We start from the raw sequence: 17,379 nt of genomic DNA on the forward strand, positions 1-17,379 counted from the left end.
AGCAGACAGAGCAGCAGGGGGCATACTCTAACTTTTAGCACTGATATAAGGTACTTAAGATCAGTTATGCTGGTGGAGGTTCACGAACCCCCTCATTTCCCTTATGCCATGGTGCAGAGTGGTTGGCACAAGCATTTGCAAGCCACCTCTGCCACTATTATACCAGCAGAGATTTCCCCTACAGAAGGGGAATTCTCCACCAACTACCTCCCCATTTTATACTACTTACCCAGCATAAAGTGGCCATAGTAGATCAGAGCATCCTGCTCTCTGTAACTATTATATTTACATGTTTCCACTTTTTCTCCAAAAGACAAGACACAGCTCACTTATCTACTTTGAAAAAAGTAATTTATTTCCATTGCTTTAATCTTTCTACTGTAGTGTTAGCACTTAACATAAGCATCACTCTTCTACTTTCCTATTTACAATCCATTGTACTGTATACTCTACCAATACAATACATAATTTTCAGAAATGTAAGGGAAAATGCACAAGTTTGTAAGGTTTAAAAAAAAAATGACAAACTCATCTGTACAGGATTCTCAAGCTTACCACCCAAAATGCAGAATTTATACAAAGCATTATTCTACACAGCTCTGGAAGGGCAGATGCTACATTGACAAAGCAGCAACAAACGTACAGAAATACAATAAAATACAGAAAATAAAGAGTGCGTATTTTGAGCACGAGAAACAATACAGTTAGTACCACTGAAGTTGTAAATTTAGCAATACCCATATTTTCTAGAAACATGTAATTGCAAACTTGGAGAATGTTGTGAAAAATATTAAACATTATATACACAATGAGGTAAATGTACCTTGGTCTTTTAAGAGGTAACTTAAGTTTAAAGCAACTGACATTGAAGCTTTTCTTTTACATGTATAATAATTTCAACACCCTCGTAATCATTTCAATGGCACAATATAAACAAGGAGCTAACTAAAAGAGAAGATTTCATGGCACTCAACTCACAATTATTTTGTAAAAAAAATAAAATAAAAAAATAGCCTCTTACTTCATTTGATAGCTTAAAGTCCTCACAGAGTCAATCCCAATGTCATTATCCCTATATACAAAGTCCGCATTAGGATTACAAGTGAAAGTAGTTTAATTTGGGGGAGAAAGAGGGCGAGTGCTGAACAGACAACTTCTCAAACGTCCCAGAATTCCAGCTTTCAAGGTTGGAAGGTCCCTGAAGAATTCCAGTATCCCAAATGGGACTTTTCAGTCTTTTCAGTACCAGTCTGTTTCCAACAATCCTCCTTATGTTTGTCCATAGCTGTCTGGCCACGTCTGTAATCTGAAGTGAGGCTTTAGTGCTACTAATATGTCAATTTAATAAAATGCATGAACCTTGAAGAAATGAATGTATAGTGTATGTATATTTACAATAAACATTTGCATCAGTATCTCTTATCAAATTGTTTTGGTATACCCTTGAGATGATATAAAATTAATATTTTGAATGCTAAAATATGTTGGTCCCTCTGGATGTCCCAGAGCAAATCTGGTGATTTACAAGCTTAGTTTAAAAAATATTAATGTGTGCACATATGTGATTTTTACACAGGTAACATAAAAAGCTGCATGTAATATCCAGACACACCCATTCAATAAAGGTGTTCAGACTGTATAATGGAAACACAAGAACAAAGCTTAAATTATTTGTGATGTCATCTGAACCCAAGGTACGTACAGGCTTATTCACAATGCTTCTGTTGTGCATTTTAGGATATCATTCACATGTGTCTGTCCTCAAAATAATCTTCATTAAAATTGGACAATATATCAATTCACCTTCTTTTTGCAAATTTCCACTACAGAGTGTTGAAAAATTCAGAGGACAAATTTAGAAAAAAAATGCAGCTTTCAAAAGAAAGCTATGGCTAGTAGGTGGGGAAGACAATGTTATCTATGTATCTCAGTGTGCAGCTGACTGGAGCAAATTGCCTGCTGCAATCCTGTGCATCTGGCTCTAGTTCTTTTAGCTTGATAGTATTGTATTTTTTTTTATAACATAGAAGTGTGTAATATTTTCTAAAATCATAGCTGTGAAATATATCCATTTCACTGCTATTGTAAAGGTCAGATAAAATATGGTTTCACGAAAAATAAACCCTAAAATCACCTATCCTCAACTATCAAATCCCAAAATACAGATTACAGAATACAAAGTTATGGACACACCTGGTGGGTACTCCATAGTTAGCTCCGCATCTAAAATGTGACAACATACCTCTCTCTCTAAAATAGGGAGCCACACTGTGAAATACCACCCAGGGTTAGAAAATTCAGAGGGTGTAAGAACGATACAAGTTTTTACTTTGTTTCTCCTCAATGTTTTTAAATGGGAAGCCTTTGGAATTTGGTTCGGGCTCTAATTTTTCCCATGGTAGTCCTACTTTGTATTGTTGACCAATCTACAAAAAACCTTCTAAAGAGGTGGATGCTGAATAGATCTGATGTAATGGATAGTTTGTTTTTTAAATACTGTATTTAGGGTTATTTTATCTGTTCCTGTTATAACTGGAAGTTGATGTGCCGTGCACCTAAACTTGATTGATGAGTCCAAGTGCACACAGACACGACTGATTATGCATACAAACCTCACTGACTGATTATGGCCAACTTTACACAAATTTGATTGATGGGGCTGAGGATATGCCAGCCTGATTGACTGGATGGGGCAGGCATATGCAAACTTCAAATCTGTGTGTGCTCAGATCCAATCAATCATTCTCCATTAGGAGCTTCACTTTTTGGCCAGACTTTATCCTACAGCAGAAAAGGGGATTCACACTCAGCAGCTGATAAAATATTCAGTCAGCAGTTGCACTTCTGTCCCCACACTGGAGGTCTACAATCCCCATTTTATTTATGCTTTACCTCCAGTTAAGCATTACATTACCAAGAAACAAAAAACTAAAGCAGTTAGGGTTGCTATACATTGCACAAATCATAGCGGACACCTCAGACAGCAAGGCAATTAAACCTTATGCCACCTAATACACCTCTACCCCGATATAACACTGTCCTCGGGAGCCAAAAAAAAATCTTACCGCGTTATAGGTGAAACTGCATTATATCAAACTCACTTTGATCTGCCCGAGTGCGCAGCCCAGCCCCTCCCCCCGAGCACTGCTTTACTGCATTATATCCAAATTCGTGTTATATCGGGTCGCGTTATATCGGGGTAGACGTGTAGTACGTATCCTCTTCTCCTTCACTCACAGGCACAACACACCTTACTGTTACTACAGCTAGCATATATCACAGAGCAAGCAACACAACTTTACATGCAATACTAAAATTGCTTCTCCAAACTACCTTTTCTCCACATAGCTACTTGTACTGGTGAAAAATTCCCTAAGCAGGCATATGAAGGTTTATAGGGGAATAGAGTTAAAACTGCAGTGTGTGGTGTATGATTAAGGTGTGTGAGTGTGACAGAGATGACTTAGGGTGTGTGTGTACGCGTGTGTCAGAGAGAGATTTTTTTTTTGGGCATTAGTAAAGCCAACATTAAGCAAATGCCTGCTACTGAAGCAGATTTCTGTAATTGTTAAAAACTTAAGTTTCAGGACAAAGATTATTCTCCTGATTTCCCCCTCGCCCCCCATGCATTTAACGATTTTAAGAGACAGGCAGTGATACAATCTGTATCTTAAAAGTTTGTTAAAATCTTGTGAAAAGATATACCTGTTGGAGATCTGAAGGTTGAGTAAATCTGTGCATATTTTTTTAGGGTTCTAATGACAACAAAAACTATCTTTGCTCTTGTAGCTATAAGAAGGGCACCAGAACCTTCTGGTATGTGTATCCAAAGTCTTGCAGCTCACCACTGTGTGCATGTCACATACACACAGTATATGCATATATAATTTGAGAGCAGCTTTTAACTTCCTAATAAAACAAGCCCAATATTACAGTTAATCTCTAATTATAGATAAAGTTAATTCTTGACTTTGCAAATAATACTGTTCGAGAAGAAAAAGGAAAGACTTTGAGGAACTGAAAAGTAAATCTCTCACAAATGACTTTTCCCTTTATCTTAAAAACCTTTAGTCCTCTTGTTAGTTTTCTTAGATAAGAGTATGACAAACATTTAAAGAGGGCCAATTCATTACAAAAAATTCTGCTTAGATATAATAATTAGAACTTATTACATGTGATGCACAGTTCTAGAACATAACACTGAATTAACTAACTTGCATACCATTTAAATTCTTATAGTGGTTTAATAATCAGATCTTGGTTAAATGAAAGGTATTCCAATAATGATGCAGCTACATGCCAAATTGAGAATTATGTCATTAAGCAAAGGAATAATTCCATTTTTGAACTCTGTTTTGAAACCACAAGTACCATAAATGTTGTATATTACTATTGATTTGCATTAGAAAGACTCAGAAGTGGCACTTACTGGTATAGTACAATCTATTTTGAAGGCAATGCAATGTTCTGAATAAGTGAAAGCACAGTAACAGTATACAAAATATAGTTGCATAAATTATGTTCCCCACAAGTGAATGAGGTCATTTTTGTAAATCAAGGTAGGTATCCAATAGATGTAAGCTTAATAGCTAGAAAGTTATACTGCAATAATACATTCAAAACCTGAATCAAAAATTTTTTGCAGTGGTTCAGAATACTCAGCTGTACCAACCACAAATAAAATCACTTAAGAACCCTCAATGCACTGTACACAGTGTAGTGAACCTGCTCCAAAACCTTAATGATCTTCATGTCTTCAGCACAGTTAATGAAAAGTTAAGACCAGTAATCAACTTTTAAAATAGAGTTGCATGTTAATAAAAATAAAGCTAGACTACACAATGTTTTGTAAATGTCCTGGGAAAAGGTGTTCATAGTGCACAAAAAAGACCCAAACATAACTGTTTACCATGTTCACAGAAATCCCAGGGCTAACAACTGATGTTCCTACAAAGTATCAAAAGGCAGCAATATCCTTCTGGTCCCTCAGTGAGGTAGAGCTATTAACCTTCTGCACATGCCACCCAGATTCAGATATGGATCTTTAAAGCGCTCTTCAGTAGTAAATCCAGGATTACATTTTTATGCCCTCCTGTTGGCTAAGCTGTGATAATGTTTTCTTAATGCGTAAAGCTGTTAGCCTAGCTGCTCCATTGGCATACCAACATTCACGCATAATTTTGGCCATCACTCGTAATGCCTGTAAAAAAAAAAAAAAAGGAAAAAAGTATATACATTTCTCTATCCCTGAATGATCATCCTTATTGTGCCTTAGACTCTTAGAATTCAAATTTCTGAAATTTTTGTTATTGGTGCTACTGTGATATGCAAAAAAGTGTGTTGTGGTGGGAAATCCAGATTCTCATTTTGTTTAAGAAAAATAAAAGGTCTCTAAAAAGTTCTGAGGTGAACTATAACACTTTCATATGCAGAATAATAAAATTTATGAAAAATTAGTTTGTCTGGAAATTGTTCTCTCAAGTTCTGTATTAGATATGTACTTCTGGTGTTTTGTGCCTCCAGTTGAAAAAACTCAAGAAAAAAAACCATTCATATGTTACTTAGAACTGTCATGTGAGAATATATTGTGTTGCATGCTACTGAAAGAATAATTAATACCTTTTTAGTTATCAATTTAGGAGAAGTCTGCATGGCTTCAGAATACTCCATAATTCAACTCAAGGGGGAAAGTTATTCATGCTCTTTGTTTAACAATGCTCAAGAACCTGCAGACATTTTATCCTTTCAAAGAAAGTCACTCATTTTTTTAGATCAAAACTGAATAAAATTAAACTGCCATCCCCTTGTAGAGTTAAGTTCTATCAAAACAGTAATGTTATAAAGTCACACATAAATCTGAACCTTCGCCAAGACCTATGACACCAGAAAATGAAAGTCTGTAAAGGGTTGAAACTGCAGTACTAAAAAGCTGGTCCAAGGGCAAGTTAGCAAGAATTCTTATTCCCAAGTAGTATGAAAACTCCTGAATCATTGTTCCCGGTGTGTTATTTAAGTCAGAATGCCATGGCACCAAGGTGCTAGATGGCCCAGAAATACCAAACATAGAAAGTATCAGAGGGGTAGCCATGTTAGTCTGGATCTGTAAAAAGTGACAAAGAGTCCTGTGGCACCTTATAGACTAACAGACGTATTGGAGCATGAGCTTTCGTAGATGAATACATGCTTCGTGCTTTTTACAAACATAGAAAGATCCCACTCAAGTAAGAAATGATTACTTACCTGTACAGTCACTATGGTTCTTTGAGATGTGTTGGACATACATTCTACTTTGTGTGTTCATGAACCCAGTGCACTCAATCCAGAGACTTTTGGTCAGCAGTACCCATTGGGGCAGCACATGCACCCTAAGTGTCCTCATGCCTCCAACCATAGCCTCCAACTAATAGCTACAAGCAGTGAGAAAGAACTGAGGGGGAATCAGGACAGTTCTGCCCTTTGTGTCCTCAGCTGAAGGCATGAGGAAACTCAGAGCACCCGTGCTGCCCCAATGGGTACTGCTGAGCAAAAGAAGTCTCACTTGAGTACACACCTGAAGTGGAATATGTATACACAACTCATCTTGAAGAATCCTAGATATTCTAGCTATACAACCAATATACTCTAGAGGGCATGGGGGACTGGAAAATACGTAGAAATAAAGGGCTTGAAAGGACCTCAAGAAGTCACCAAGTCCAGCTCCCTGTGCAGCAGCAGAACCAAGTAACCCTTGTCCATTCCTGACCAGTGTTTATCCAACCTGTCTTAAAAGCCTCCAAAGATGGGAATTCCACAGCCTGCATTGGAAACTCATTCCAGAGCTTAGCTACCCTTATCATCGGAATTTTTTTCATAACATCTAACCTGAATATCCCTTGCTACAGGTCTACTTTCAATGCCAGTCTACAAAGGAGGCAAATGTGGTTACACTCAGTGTCTGTATTACTAGACAGAAAATATTGTAATGGCATTATATAACTCCATGGTACACCCATACCTTCAGTGCTGTGTTCCGTTCTGGATGCATCATCTCAAAACAGATATATTAGAATTGCAAAGGGTACAGAGAAAGACAACAAAAATGATCGGGGTATGGAACAGCTTCCATATGAGCAGGGCTTTGGAGCAGAGCCCAGAGCTGGAGTGCGGAGCAGCTCCGGAGCACTGGAGCTGCAGGTTTTTGCCTGGAGCTGGAGTGGAGCCGGCCCACAGCTCCAAAGCCTTGCATATGAGGAAAGATTAGAAGAGACTGGGACCTTTCATCTTAGAAAAGAAAAAAAAAAAAGGAGTAAGGGGAAGATACAATAGAGATGTATAAAATCATGAATGGTGTGAAGAAAGTGAATAAGGAAGTTTTATTTATTACTTCACATAACACAAGAACTAGGGATCACTCAAAATTAATAGGCAGCAGGTTTAAAACCAACATAAGGAGGTACAGTACTTCATACAAAGCACAGCCAACCTGTGAACTTCTTGTGAGTGGAAAGCCAAAATAATAATGGATTCAAAAGATAAATTCATGGAGGATAGGTCCACCAATGGCTATTAGCCCAGATGGTCAGGAATGCAACCCCATACTCCGGGTGTCCCTAAAACCTCTGACTGCCAGAAGCTGGGACTGGACAACAGGGGATTGATTACTTGGTAATTGCCTTGTTCTGTTTTTCTTTGAAGCATCTAGCATTGACCATTGTTGGAAGACAGAATACTGGGGCTAGATGGACCACTAGTCTGATCCAATATGGCTAGGATGACCAGATGTCCCATTTTTAAAGGAACAGTCCTGGTTGTGAGGCCTTTTTCTTATATTGGCGCCTATTACCCCCCCCCCACACCCACTGTCCTGTTTTTTCACAGTTGCTATCTGGTAACCCTAAATACGGCCATTCTTATGATCTTACTCAATTTAACACTTTTGAACTCTAGGAGGTAGAGTACTCAAGCTAGATCTTTAAAATATAGTCTAGAAAATAATCTTTTGTAAAAGTGACACACAGACTGCACAGATCTAAGTAGCAGACTTAAAAACATGGCATTGCTTCTACGCTTTTTACCCCTTTATTCCAATCTCAGTTCACTCCAATCAGTATAATATCTTGTGTAATTTAACTTGTAGTATGCAGAATTTAAAAATTTGGAGCCACTTAAAATAATTGGTTTAACATCAGCCTTTTGCATTAAGTAAATGTTCAACAGTTGAGTAGGAGACAAGGAGGCTTTAAGCATCAAGGAAGGCATGACATTTTAAATTAATGTCACTCAACACCTACTGAGATGAATGGGGTTAGCTCAGTGGCTCAAACTTTTTTTTTTTTTTTTTTTTACTGGTGACCCTTTTCACATAGCAAGCCTCTGAGTGCAACCCCCCTTATAAATTAAGAACAATTTTTTTTTATATATTTAACACTATTATAAATGCTGGAGCAAAGTGGGGTCTGGGGTGGAGGTTGACAGCTCACAATGCCCCCCCCCCCATAATAACCTCACGACCCCCAGTTTGAGAACCCCCGGATTAGCTAAATACTCTCAGACTTTGGGCTTGTCTACATAGACATACTCAGGAAAATTAAGATGAATTAACTAAAGATGTAAAGTTAAAGTACATTAAACTGATATAATCTCATTCAGACGTAAACTGCCCTTCATTCACTTTATCCTACTTAAGAACATAAGAACGGCCATACCGGGTCAGACCAAAGGTCCATCTAGCCCAGTATCTGTCTACCGACAGTGGCCAATGCCAGGTGCCCCAGAGGGAGTGAACCTAACAGGCAATGATCAAGTGATCGCTCTCCTGCCATCCATCTCCATCCTCTGACGAACAGAGGCTAGGGACACCATTCTTACCCATCCTAGCTAATAGCCATTTATGGACTTAGCCACCATGAATTTATCCAGTCCCGTTTTAAACATTGTTATAGTCCTAGCCTTCACAACCTCCTCAGGTAAGGAGTTCCACAAGTTGACTGTGCGCTGCGTGAAGAACTTCCTTTTATTTGTTTTAAACCTGCTGCCTATTAATTTCATTTGGTGACCCCTAGTTCTTGTATTATGGGAATAAGTAAATAACTTTTCCTTATCCACTTTCTCAACATCACTCATGATTTTATATACCTCTATCATATCCCCCCTTAGTCTTCTCTTTTCCAAGCTGAAGAGTCCTAGCCTCTTTAATCTTTCCTCGTATGGGACCCTCTCTAACCCCCTAATTATTTTAGTTGCCCTTTTCTGAACCTTTTCTAGTGCTAGAATATCTTTTTTGAGGTGAGGAGACCACATCTGTACACAGTATTCGAGATGTGGGCGTACCATGGATTTATATAAGGGCAATAATATATTCTCAGTCTTATTCTCTATCCCCTTTTTAATGATTCCTAACATCCTGTTTGCTTTTTTGACCGCCTCTGCACACTGCGTGGACATCTTCAGAGAACTATCCACAATGACCAAGATCTTTTTCCTGACTTGTTGTAGCTAAATTAGCCCCCATCATGTTGTATGTATAGTTGGGGTTATTTTTTCCAATGTTCATTACTTTACATTTATCCACATTGAATTTCATTTGCCATTTTGTTGCCCAATCACTTAGTTTTGAGAGATCTTTTTGAAGTTCTTCACAATCTGCTTTGGTCTTAAACTATCTTGAGTAGTTTGGTATCATCTGCAAATTTTGCCACCTCACTGTTCACCCCTTTCTCCAGATCATTTATGAATAAATTGAATAGGATTGGTCCTAGGACTGACCCTTGGGGAACACCACTAGTTATCCCTCTCCATTCTGAGAATTTAACATTAATTCCTACCCTTTGTTCCCTATCCTTTAACCAGTTCTCAAACCATGAAAGGACCTTCCCTTTTATCCCATGACAGCTTAATTTACATAAGAGCCTTTGGTGAGGGACCTTGTCAAAGGCTTTCTGGAAATCTTAGTACACTATGTCCACCGGATCCACCTTGTCCACATGTTTGTTGACCCCTTCAAAGAACTCTAATAGATTAGTAAGACACGATTTCCCTTTACAGAAACCATGTTGACTACTGCTCAAGAGTTTATGTTTTTCTATGTGTCTGACAATTTTATTCTTAACTATTGTTTCGACTAATTTGCCCGGTACCAACGTTAGACTTACCGGTTTGTAACTGCCGGGATCACCTATAGAGCCCTTTTTAAATATTGGCGTTACATTAGCTAACTTCCAGTCATTGGGTACCGAAGCCGATTTAAAGGACAGGTTACAAACCTTAGTAAATAGTTCCGCAAATTCACATTTGAGTTCTTTCAGAACTCTTGGGTGAATGCCATCTGGTCCCGGTGACTTGTTAATGTTGAGTTTATCAATTAATTCCAAAACCTCCTCTAGTGACACTTCAATCTGTGACAGTTCCTCAGATTTGTCACCTACAAAAGCCAGCTCAGGTTTGGGAATCTCCCTAACATCCTTAGCCGTGAAGACTGAAGCAAAGAATCCATTTAGTTTCTCCGCAATGACTTTATCGTCTTTAAGCGCTCCTTTTGTATTTCGATCATCCAGGGGCCCCACTGGTTGTTTAGCAGGCTTCCTGCTTCTGATGTACTTAAACATTTTGTTATTACCTTTGGAGTTTTTGGCTAACCGTTCTTCAAACTCCTCTTTCGCTTTTCTTATTACACTCTTGCATTTAAGTTGGCAGTGTTTGTGCTCCTTTCTATTTGCCTCACTAGGATTTGACTTCCACTTTTTAAAGGAAGTCTTTCTATCTCTCACTGCTTCTTTTACATGGTTGTTAAGCCACGGTGGCTCTTTTTTAGTTCTTTTACTGTTTTTCTTAATTTGGGGTATACATTGAAGTTGGGCCTCTATTATGGTGTCTTTTAAAAGGGCCCATGCAACTTGCAGGGATTTCACTTTAGTCACTGTACCTTTTAACTTTTGTCTAACTAACCCCCTCATTTTTGTATAGTTCCCCCTTTTGAAATTAAAGGCCACAGTGTTGGGCAGTTGAGGTGTTCTTCCCACCACAGGGATGTTGAATGCTATTGTATTATGGTCACTATTTCCAAGCAGTCCTGCTATAGTTACCTCTTGGACCAGCTCCTGCGCTCCACTCAGGATTAAATCTAGAGTTCCCTCTCCCCTTGTGGGTTCCCGTACCAGCTGCTCCATGAAGCAGTCATTTAAAGTATCGAGAAATTTTATCTCTGCATTTCGTCCTGAAGTGAAATGTTCCCAGTCAATATGGGGATAATTGAAATCCTCCACTATTATTGGGTTCTTAATTTTGATAGCCTCTCTAATTTCCCTTAGCATTTCATCATCACTATTACTGTCCTGGTCAGGTGGTCGATAATAGATCCCTAATGTTATATTTTTACTAGAGCATGAAATTTCTATCCATAGAGATTCTATGGAACATGTGGATTCACTTAAGATTTTTACTTCATTTGAATCTACACTTTCTTTCACCTATAGTGCCACTCCTCCCCCTGCACGACCTGTTCTGTCCTTCCGATATATTTTGTACCCCGGAATGATTGTGTCCCATTGATTGCTCTCAGTCCACCAGGTTTCTGTGATGCCTATTATATCAATATCCTTCTTTATCACAAGGCACTCTAGTTCACCCATCTTATTATTTAGACTTCTGGCATTTGTGTACAAGCACTTTAAAAACTTGTCCCTGTTTATTAGCCTGCCTTTTTCTAATGTGCCAGATTCTTTTTTATGTGACTGTTTATCATCTGATCCGGCCCTTACATTATACTTTTCAGTCCTCTGCTCCTGACTATAACCTGGAGATTCTCTGTCAGACTCTCCCCTAAGAAAAGTCTGTGTCCGATCCACACGCTCCTCTGCAGCAGTCAGCTTTCCCCCCCCCCCCCATCTCCTAGTTTAAAAACTGCTCTACAACCTTTTTAATGTTTAGTGCCAGCAGTCTGGTTCCACTTGGGTTTAGGTGGAGCCCATCTCTCCTGTATAGGCTCCTCCCATCCCAGAAGTTTCCCCAGTTCCTAATGAACGTGAACCCCTCCTCTCTACACCATCGTCTCATCCACGCACTGAGACTCTGAAGCTCTGCCTGCCTACCTGGCCCTGCGCGTGGAACTGGGAGCATTTCTGAGAATGCCACCATAGAGGTCCTGGATTTCAGTCTCTTCCCTAGCAGCCTAAATTTGGCTTCCAGGACATCTCTCCTACCCTTCCCTATGTCATTGGTACTTACATGTACCATGACCACCGGCTCCTCCCCAGCACTACACATAAGTCTAGATGCCTCGAGAGATCCACAACCTTCGCACCAGGCAGGCAAGTCACCATACGGTTCTCCCGGTCATCACAGACCCAGCTATCTACGTTTCTAATAATCGAATCTCTCATTACTAAACCTGCCTTTTCCTAGAAACTGGAGTTCCCTCCCCTGGAGAGGCAACCTCAGTGCGAGAGGCAACCCCAGCACCATCTGGAAGGAGGGTCCCAACTACGGGAAGGTTTCTCTCTGCTTCCATTGACTGCTCTGCTTCCCTGGGCCGTTCTTCCTCCTCAATAGCACAGGGGCTGTCTGAGCGGAGGTGGGACAATTCTACAGTGTCCCGGAAAGCCTCATCAACAGACCTCTCTGCCTCTCTTAGCTCCTCCAGTTCCGCCACCCTGGCCTCCAAAGTCCATACATGGTCTCTGAGGGCCAGGAGCTCCTTGCACCGACTGCACACATACGCCACCCGCCCACAGGGCAGGTAATCATACATGCAACACTCAGTGCAATAAACTGGATAGCCCCCACTCTGCTGCGGGGCTTGTGCCTGCATTGTCTCCTAGTTAATGGAAGGGTGGTTTACAGAAAGGGGTTTTGAAATGTGGTTCGATTTATAGGTTTTACGGGGACTACAGGGAAGGGGTTAGGGCTGGAGGGGACTCCAACTCCCTTCCCACTCCCCTTCTAAACTCCCTTGCAAAACTCCCTGTTAGCAGCCCCTGGTCGCAAAGCTCCCTGGTCGCTTGTGCATGGCTTTATAAAGCCCTGGCCTGAGTGAATGTCCCGCCCACTGATTAAGGCTCAGCCAATTACCAGAGGCTTCGAGCTTTCAAACCTGCCTCCAACTGCCAGCCAGAGCACACAGTCCTTCAAACAAACAACAAACAAACAGACTGACAAACAAGCTCAGCACACAGCAAGTAACCCCCAAACAAACACACACTACAGACAGTCACTTAGACCTGGTTTACACTTAAAATTTAGGTCAACATAGCTATGGCATTATGGGGTGTGAAAAATCCACACCCTAGTGCAGTATTTATGCTGACCTCATCCCCAGTGTAACTGCACTGAGGTCAACAAAAGAATTATTCTATTAACTTAGCTACCGTCACTTGGGGAGGCAGTGTTCCTGCAGCATCAGAGAAATCCCTTTCATTGTGACAGGCTGGATCTACATTACAGGGCCTTAGCTATACCACTATAATCCACATAGTGTAGAAATGGCCTTAGTGTACAGAAGGCTCTAGTGTTTCTCTGCATTTTTGCCACCATGTCACTGCTGCGAATCTGTCTACATTAGGACATTGTAACAAAAAAAAGAGACCCAGAGAATGGAAATGAATGATTGCCATTATATTATATTTGGTGTTTTATATCTTGAAGACTGCAAACCAAGTATAATCAACACAGATTATTTTCACTCCTTGGTTAATATTCTGGTCATTTGCCAGACATTTATATGATCCTGCAATTGTAGATAAAAACTGTCCTCTGGAACATGTGTTATTCAGTTTGTTATATTTTTAATTAGAAGTAATGAAATACATTTGTTGATCTGCAGTGAGGTTTCCTGGATAATTTTGTTGTGTGTCATTTGCAGTCACACATTAATCTCATGGACAAGTAAACTTTAGCCATTGTTCATGGGAAAGGCTCTGAGAATTCTTTTGTCAAAACTAGCCTGCCTTGGTAAGAGTTTTAAATTTTTGTGCACAACCACATCCACTGACCAGCATCATGCAGTAAATTCATAATTATCACAACATCACTAAAGTTCTCTCAGAGGCACATACACATTTCCATTCTACAAAAACCAAGACAAAAAACTGATTTAAATACTTAAAATATAAAGCTGCAGTTTTCTTGAATTATTTTAGTTTTTTGCACATTTAGTAATACTCACCTCACAACTTTGCCATCTGTTTGGAATATTGGGTCTCAGCTTCTGCTCACAAACAACTTTCCTCATTTCTTCAACTGAAGGATCTGAAGGGACTAGGTCATAGTATGGTAACTGGTAGTCTTCATGTATTCCTGTAGTTTTGATTGAAGTATTTAGCATTTCTTTTTGTTTAACACCACAATTACACATTTTTTGTTAACTCATTCTCAAGGGTTTTTTTGGGGGGTGGGGGTCGGGGGGGAGGCTGATATAACTCAGTACTTATTTTATACAGTACTTTTAATCGGCAGATTTAAAATCTCTTTACAAAGGAAATAAATATCATCCAATTTTACCAATGAAGTGATTGACCAAGCTCACACAACTGCCTCAATTTAGTGCTTTGTAACTTTTTAGAAAAATGTATACAGGCTTGTGGAAATTGTGTCTTCCTGAATTTGAACAGAAATTGGTTGTTTCATCAGCAATGAAACAAATTAAAGATATTCATAAAAGCTTTTAAAAACAGCATATTTGCATCCGATCTCTTCGTTCTGTATATTATCACATCTATTTACAAATAAGTGAATCACAAAGCATAAACAAGTAATAATACAGGTTGCAATTTACATGGGACAATGTGGACAAAATGCAAATTCCATTGCAAGTACCTTTGCCCATTTTCTTTGTTTCTATTTTAAAGTTTTATTTGAAAAGTGATTCTTTAAAAAAAAGAGTATGACTGATGCTGTTCTAGGCTTAAACTGAAAATGTGAATCCCAATACAAGAGCAACTATAACCACACTCCAATATTGGGAAAGTTTTCCATATTGCACTTTAAATACTTAGGAATAAGTCTTAGTACTGTGCGAGGAAGAGCAGATGTACACTTCCCACTACTGATAGACTACTAGACTTTAAGGCCAGAAGGGACCATCAAAATCATCTAGTCAGACCCTCCTGCATATTGCAGGCCACAGAACCTCACCCACTCCTGAAATAGGCTCATAACCTCTGGCTGAGTTACTGAAGTCCTCAAAATTTGATTGGAAGATTTCAAGTTAGAGAATCCACATTACGCTAGTTCAAACTAGCAAGTGACATGTGCTCCATGCTGCAGAGGAAATCAGAATCCCATCCCCCGCAGGGTCTTGGTCAATCTGACCTGGAGAAAAATGTCAGTTAGACCCTGAGCATATGGACAAGACCCACCGGCCAGCCAGCCACCTGGAAGAGAATGGTCTGTAGTTACTCAGAGCTCTCTCCATTTAGGGTCCCATCCACAGCTGTTGGAGATATTTGGGAACAGCAGATTGCTTAAACTGGAATATAGCCAACCTCATCAGACCATGCCTTCCATAAATTTATCAAGCTCAGTCTTGAAACAAGTTAGATTTTTTTGTCCCCATGACTCCCAGAGGGAGACTGTTCCAGAACTTCATTCCTCTGATGGTTAGAAACCCTAGTCTAATTTCGACCCTAAAATTTGTTGACGGCCACTTTATATCCATTTGTTCTTGTGCCAACATTGGCCTGTAACTGAAATAAGCCCTCTCCCTCTTCGATGTTTATCCCTCTAATGTTTTTATATAAAGCAATCCTATCTTCCCTCAGCTTTCATTTTATTAGCCAAGCTTAAGTCAAGTCTTATCTCATATGGCAGGTTTCTCCATTCATCTAAATCTTCCTAGTAGCCTCTCTCTGCACCTGTTACAGTTTGAAATTATCTTCCTTAAAGATGGGAGACCACAGCTGCTCAGTGTTCCAGAGGAGATCTTACCAGTGCCTTTTACAACTATAAACACACTTCTGCTTCTTCCCGAGATGATGTGTGTCAGAAAAATTGTGTTTTAAACTAGATATCTGAACATTACCTGCACAGATCCTTACCAGTGCAGTCAGTCCCATGCTTTCAAGGGCACCAACTCTGCCATTTTTCTATATGACTTTTGGGACAAATTCTGCTCTGGTATAAGGAGTGGCGGCTCTCAATTTCAAGAGCAGTTTCTTTTACTTACTCCAGGTTTAGCCATATCTCATTTACAGATAACCCCTAGTTAAGAAACTTGAGAAGTGCTCATTATTTGACACTAGTTGATTGAAGCAAAAGATAAAATGGTTTTAAAAACTAACTATAAACCATGGAAAGTATGCTAAATTACGTAGTACAACAAAATATGATTGTGGAAAATAGGTATGCAAAACTGTTCAGATTCTTCAATCAGTACAAAAACTTATAATTTAATATGCTCAATTTAGGATTATCACGTACCACCAATTGAACATCGCCGGGCTATTTCCCAGAACACTAATCCCATCGCATAGATGTCGGCTCGCTTGAATGACTCAAAATGTTTCATATTTATGGAATCATCTAGGACTTCAGGGGCCATGTATCTATTAAAAATAAAAGAATCTCTTTTATGCCATGAAATGCATACTGCACGCTAAGCGTTTTCAGTATTTCTTCAGCTCCAACACATTGAATTGGCTTAACAGAAGTCAATAAATTAGGACAATTATGATGTACTACATTAAGAGTAGAATTTTCAAAATCACTGCATGTTGGCCTAATTCTGATTCCATTAAAGTCAGTGGTAAAATGCCTATTGAATTAGTCAACAGAAGCAATTAGGCCAATCCTGAGTGCTTTTCAATAACCCATCCTATGTCAGGCACCAATCTGCATGGCTTTGGTACAAAGAAAAGCAGTTCAGTTACTTCCAGGTGTCTAACATGTGACCCTTGAGGCTTGTGTTTGTAGTCCTCAACTGTTACAGTAATTAAACTTATTTGATTACAAATTGAAAATATGTTCAATAGCTTTATTCCAGCAGGTGAAAGGAGGCAAGAAGCAAAGCAGCCTCTGAGCTACTGCAGTTTTAGGAAGGGGACATGATAGCAAGACAAAGCTGGAGCCACAGCATCTTCACAAGGGGAGGGCGAGCAAGCAACACAGTGGCTGCAATATCCAGGAGAGAGACACAGAGAGGAGTAGTGGCAGCAGCAGATCTGGGGGAGAAGATAATTAGTTTTGAGGAAGGGGGTGGGTTGAAGGACAAAAAGAGGAATTTTGCATTAGGGAGCATTCATAAAGAGCATGGGGAAGAAGGGAGAAACATGGGAGTTAGAACGTGTTACTAGACATGCTGGAGGCAAGAGATGCTAAAACCCTGTGGGCTGTGTTGGAGGGAAGCATGGCTGGGGACCGCTAGAGAATGGAAAAAAGTTGTTACTAGCCCTACAGTAACTGGTTCTTCGA

The 17,379-nt window shown here is 39.6% G+C and overlaps 1 protein-coding gene across 1 annotated transcript in view; it reads right to left on the reverse strand.

Annotated features, from left to right (window-relative positions):
• Positions 1–344: 344 nt before the first annotated feature.
• The window catches only part of TGFBR1 (transforming growth factor beta receptor 1), an 81,161-nt gene continuing 64,126 nt past the window's right edge, over positions 345–17,379 (reverse strand). Inside the window, exons 7-9 of the mRNA XM_045005002.1 lie at positions 16,390–16,514; positions 14,138–14,268; positions 345–5,200 (exon numbers count right to left, since the gene is read on the reverse strand). Coding sequence (XP_044860937.1) covers positions 5,075–5,200; positions 14,138–14,268; positions 16,390–16,514 — 382 coding nt within the window. The 3' untranslated portion in view covers positions 345–5,074. The remainder of the gene's footprint in view (positions 5,201–14,137; positions 14,269–16,389; positions 16,515–17,379) is intronic.

The sequence above is a fragment of the Mauremys mutica genome, chromosome 2 (genome assembly GCF_020497125.1).
Source record: "Mauremys mutica isolate MM-2020 ecotype Southern chromosome 2, ASM2049712v1, whole genome shotgun sequence".
In the NCBI taxonomy this organism is placed as follows: domain Eukaryota; kingdom Metazoa; phylum Chordata; order Testudines; family Geoemydidae; genus Mauremys; species Mauremys mutica.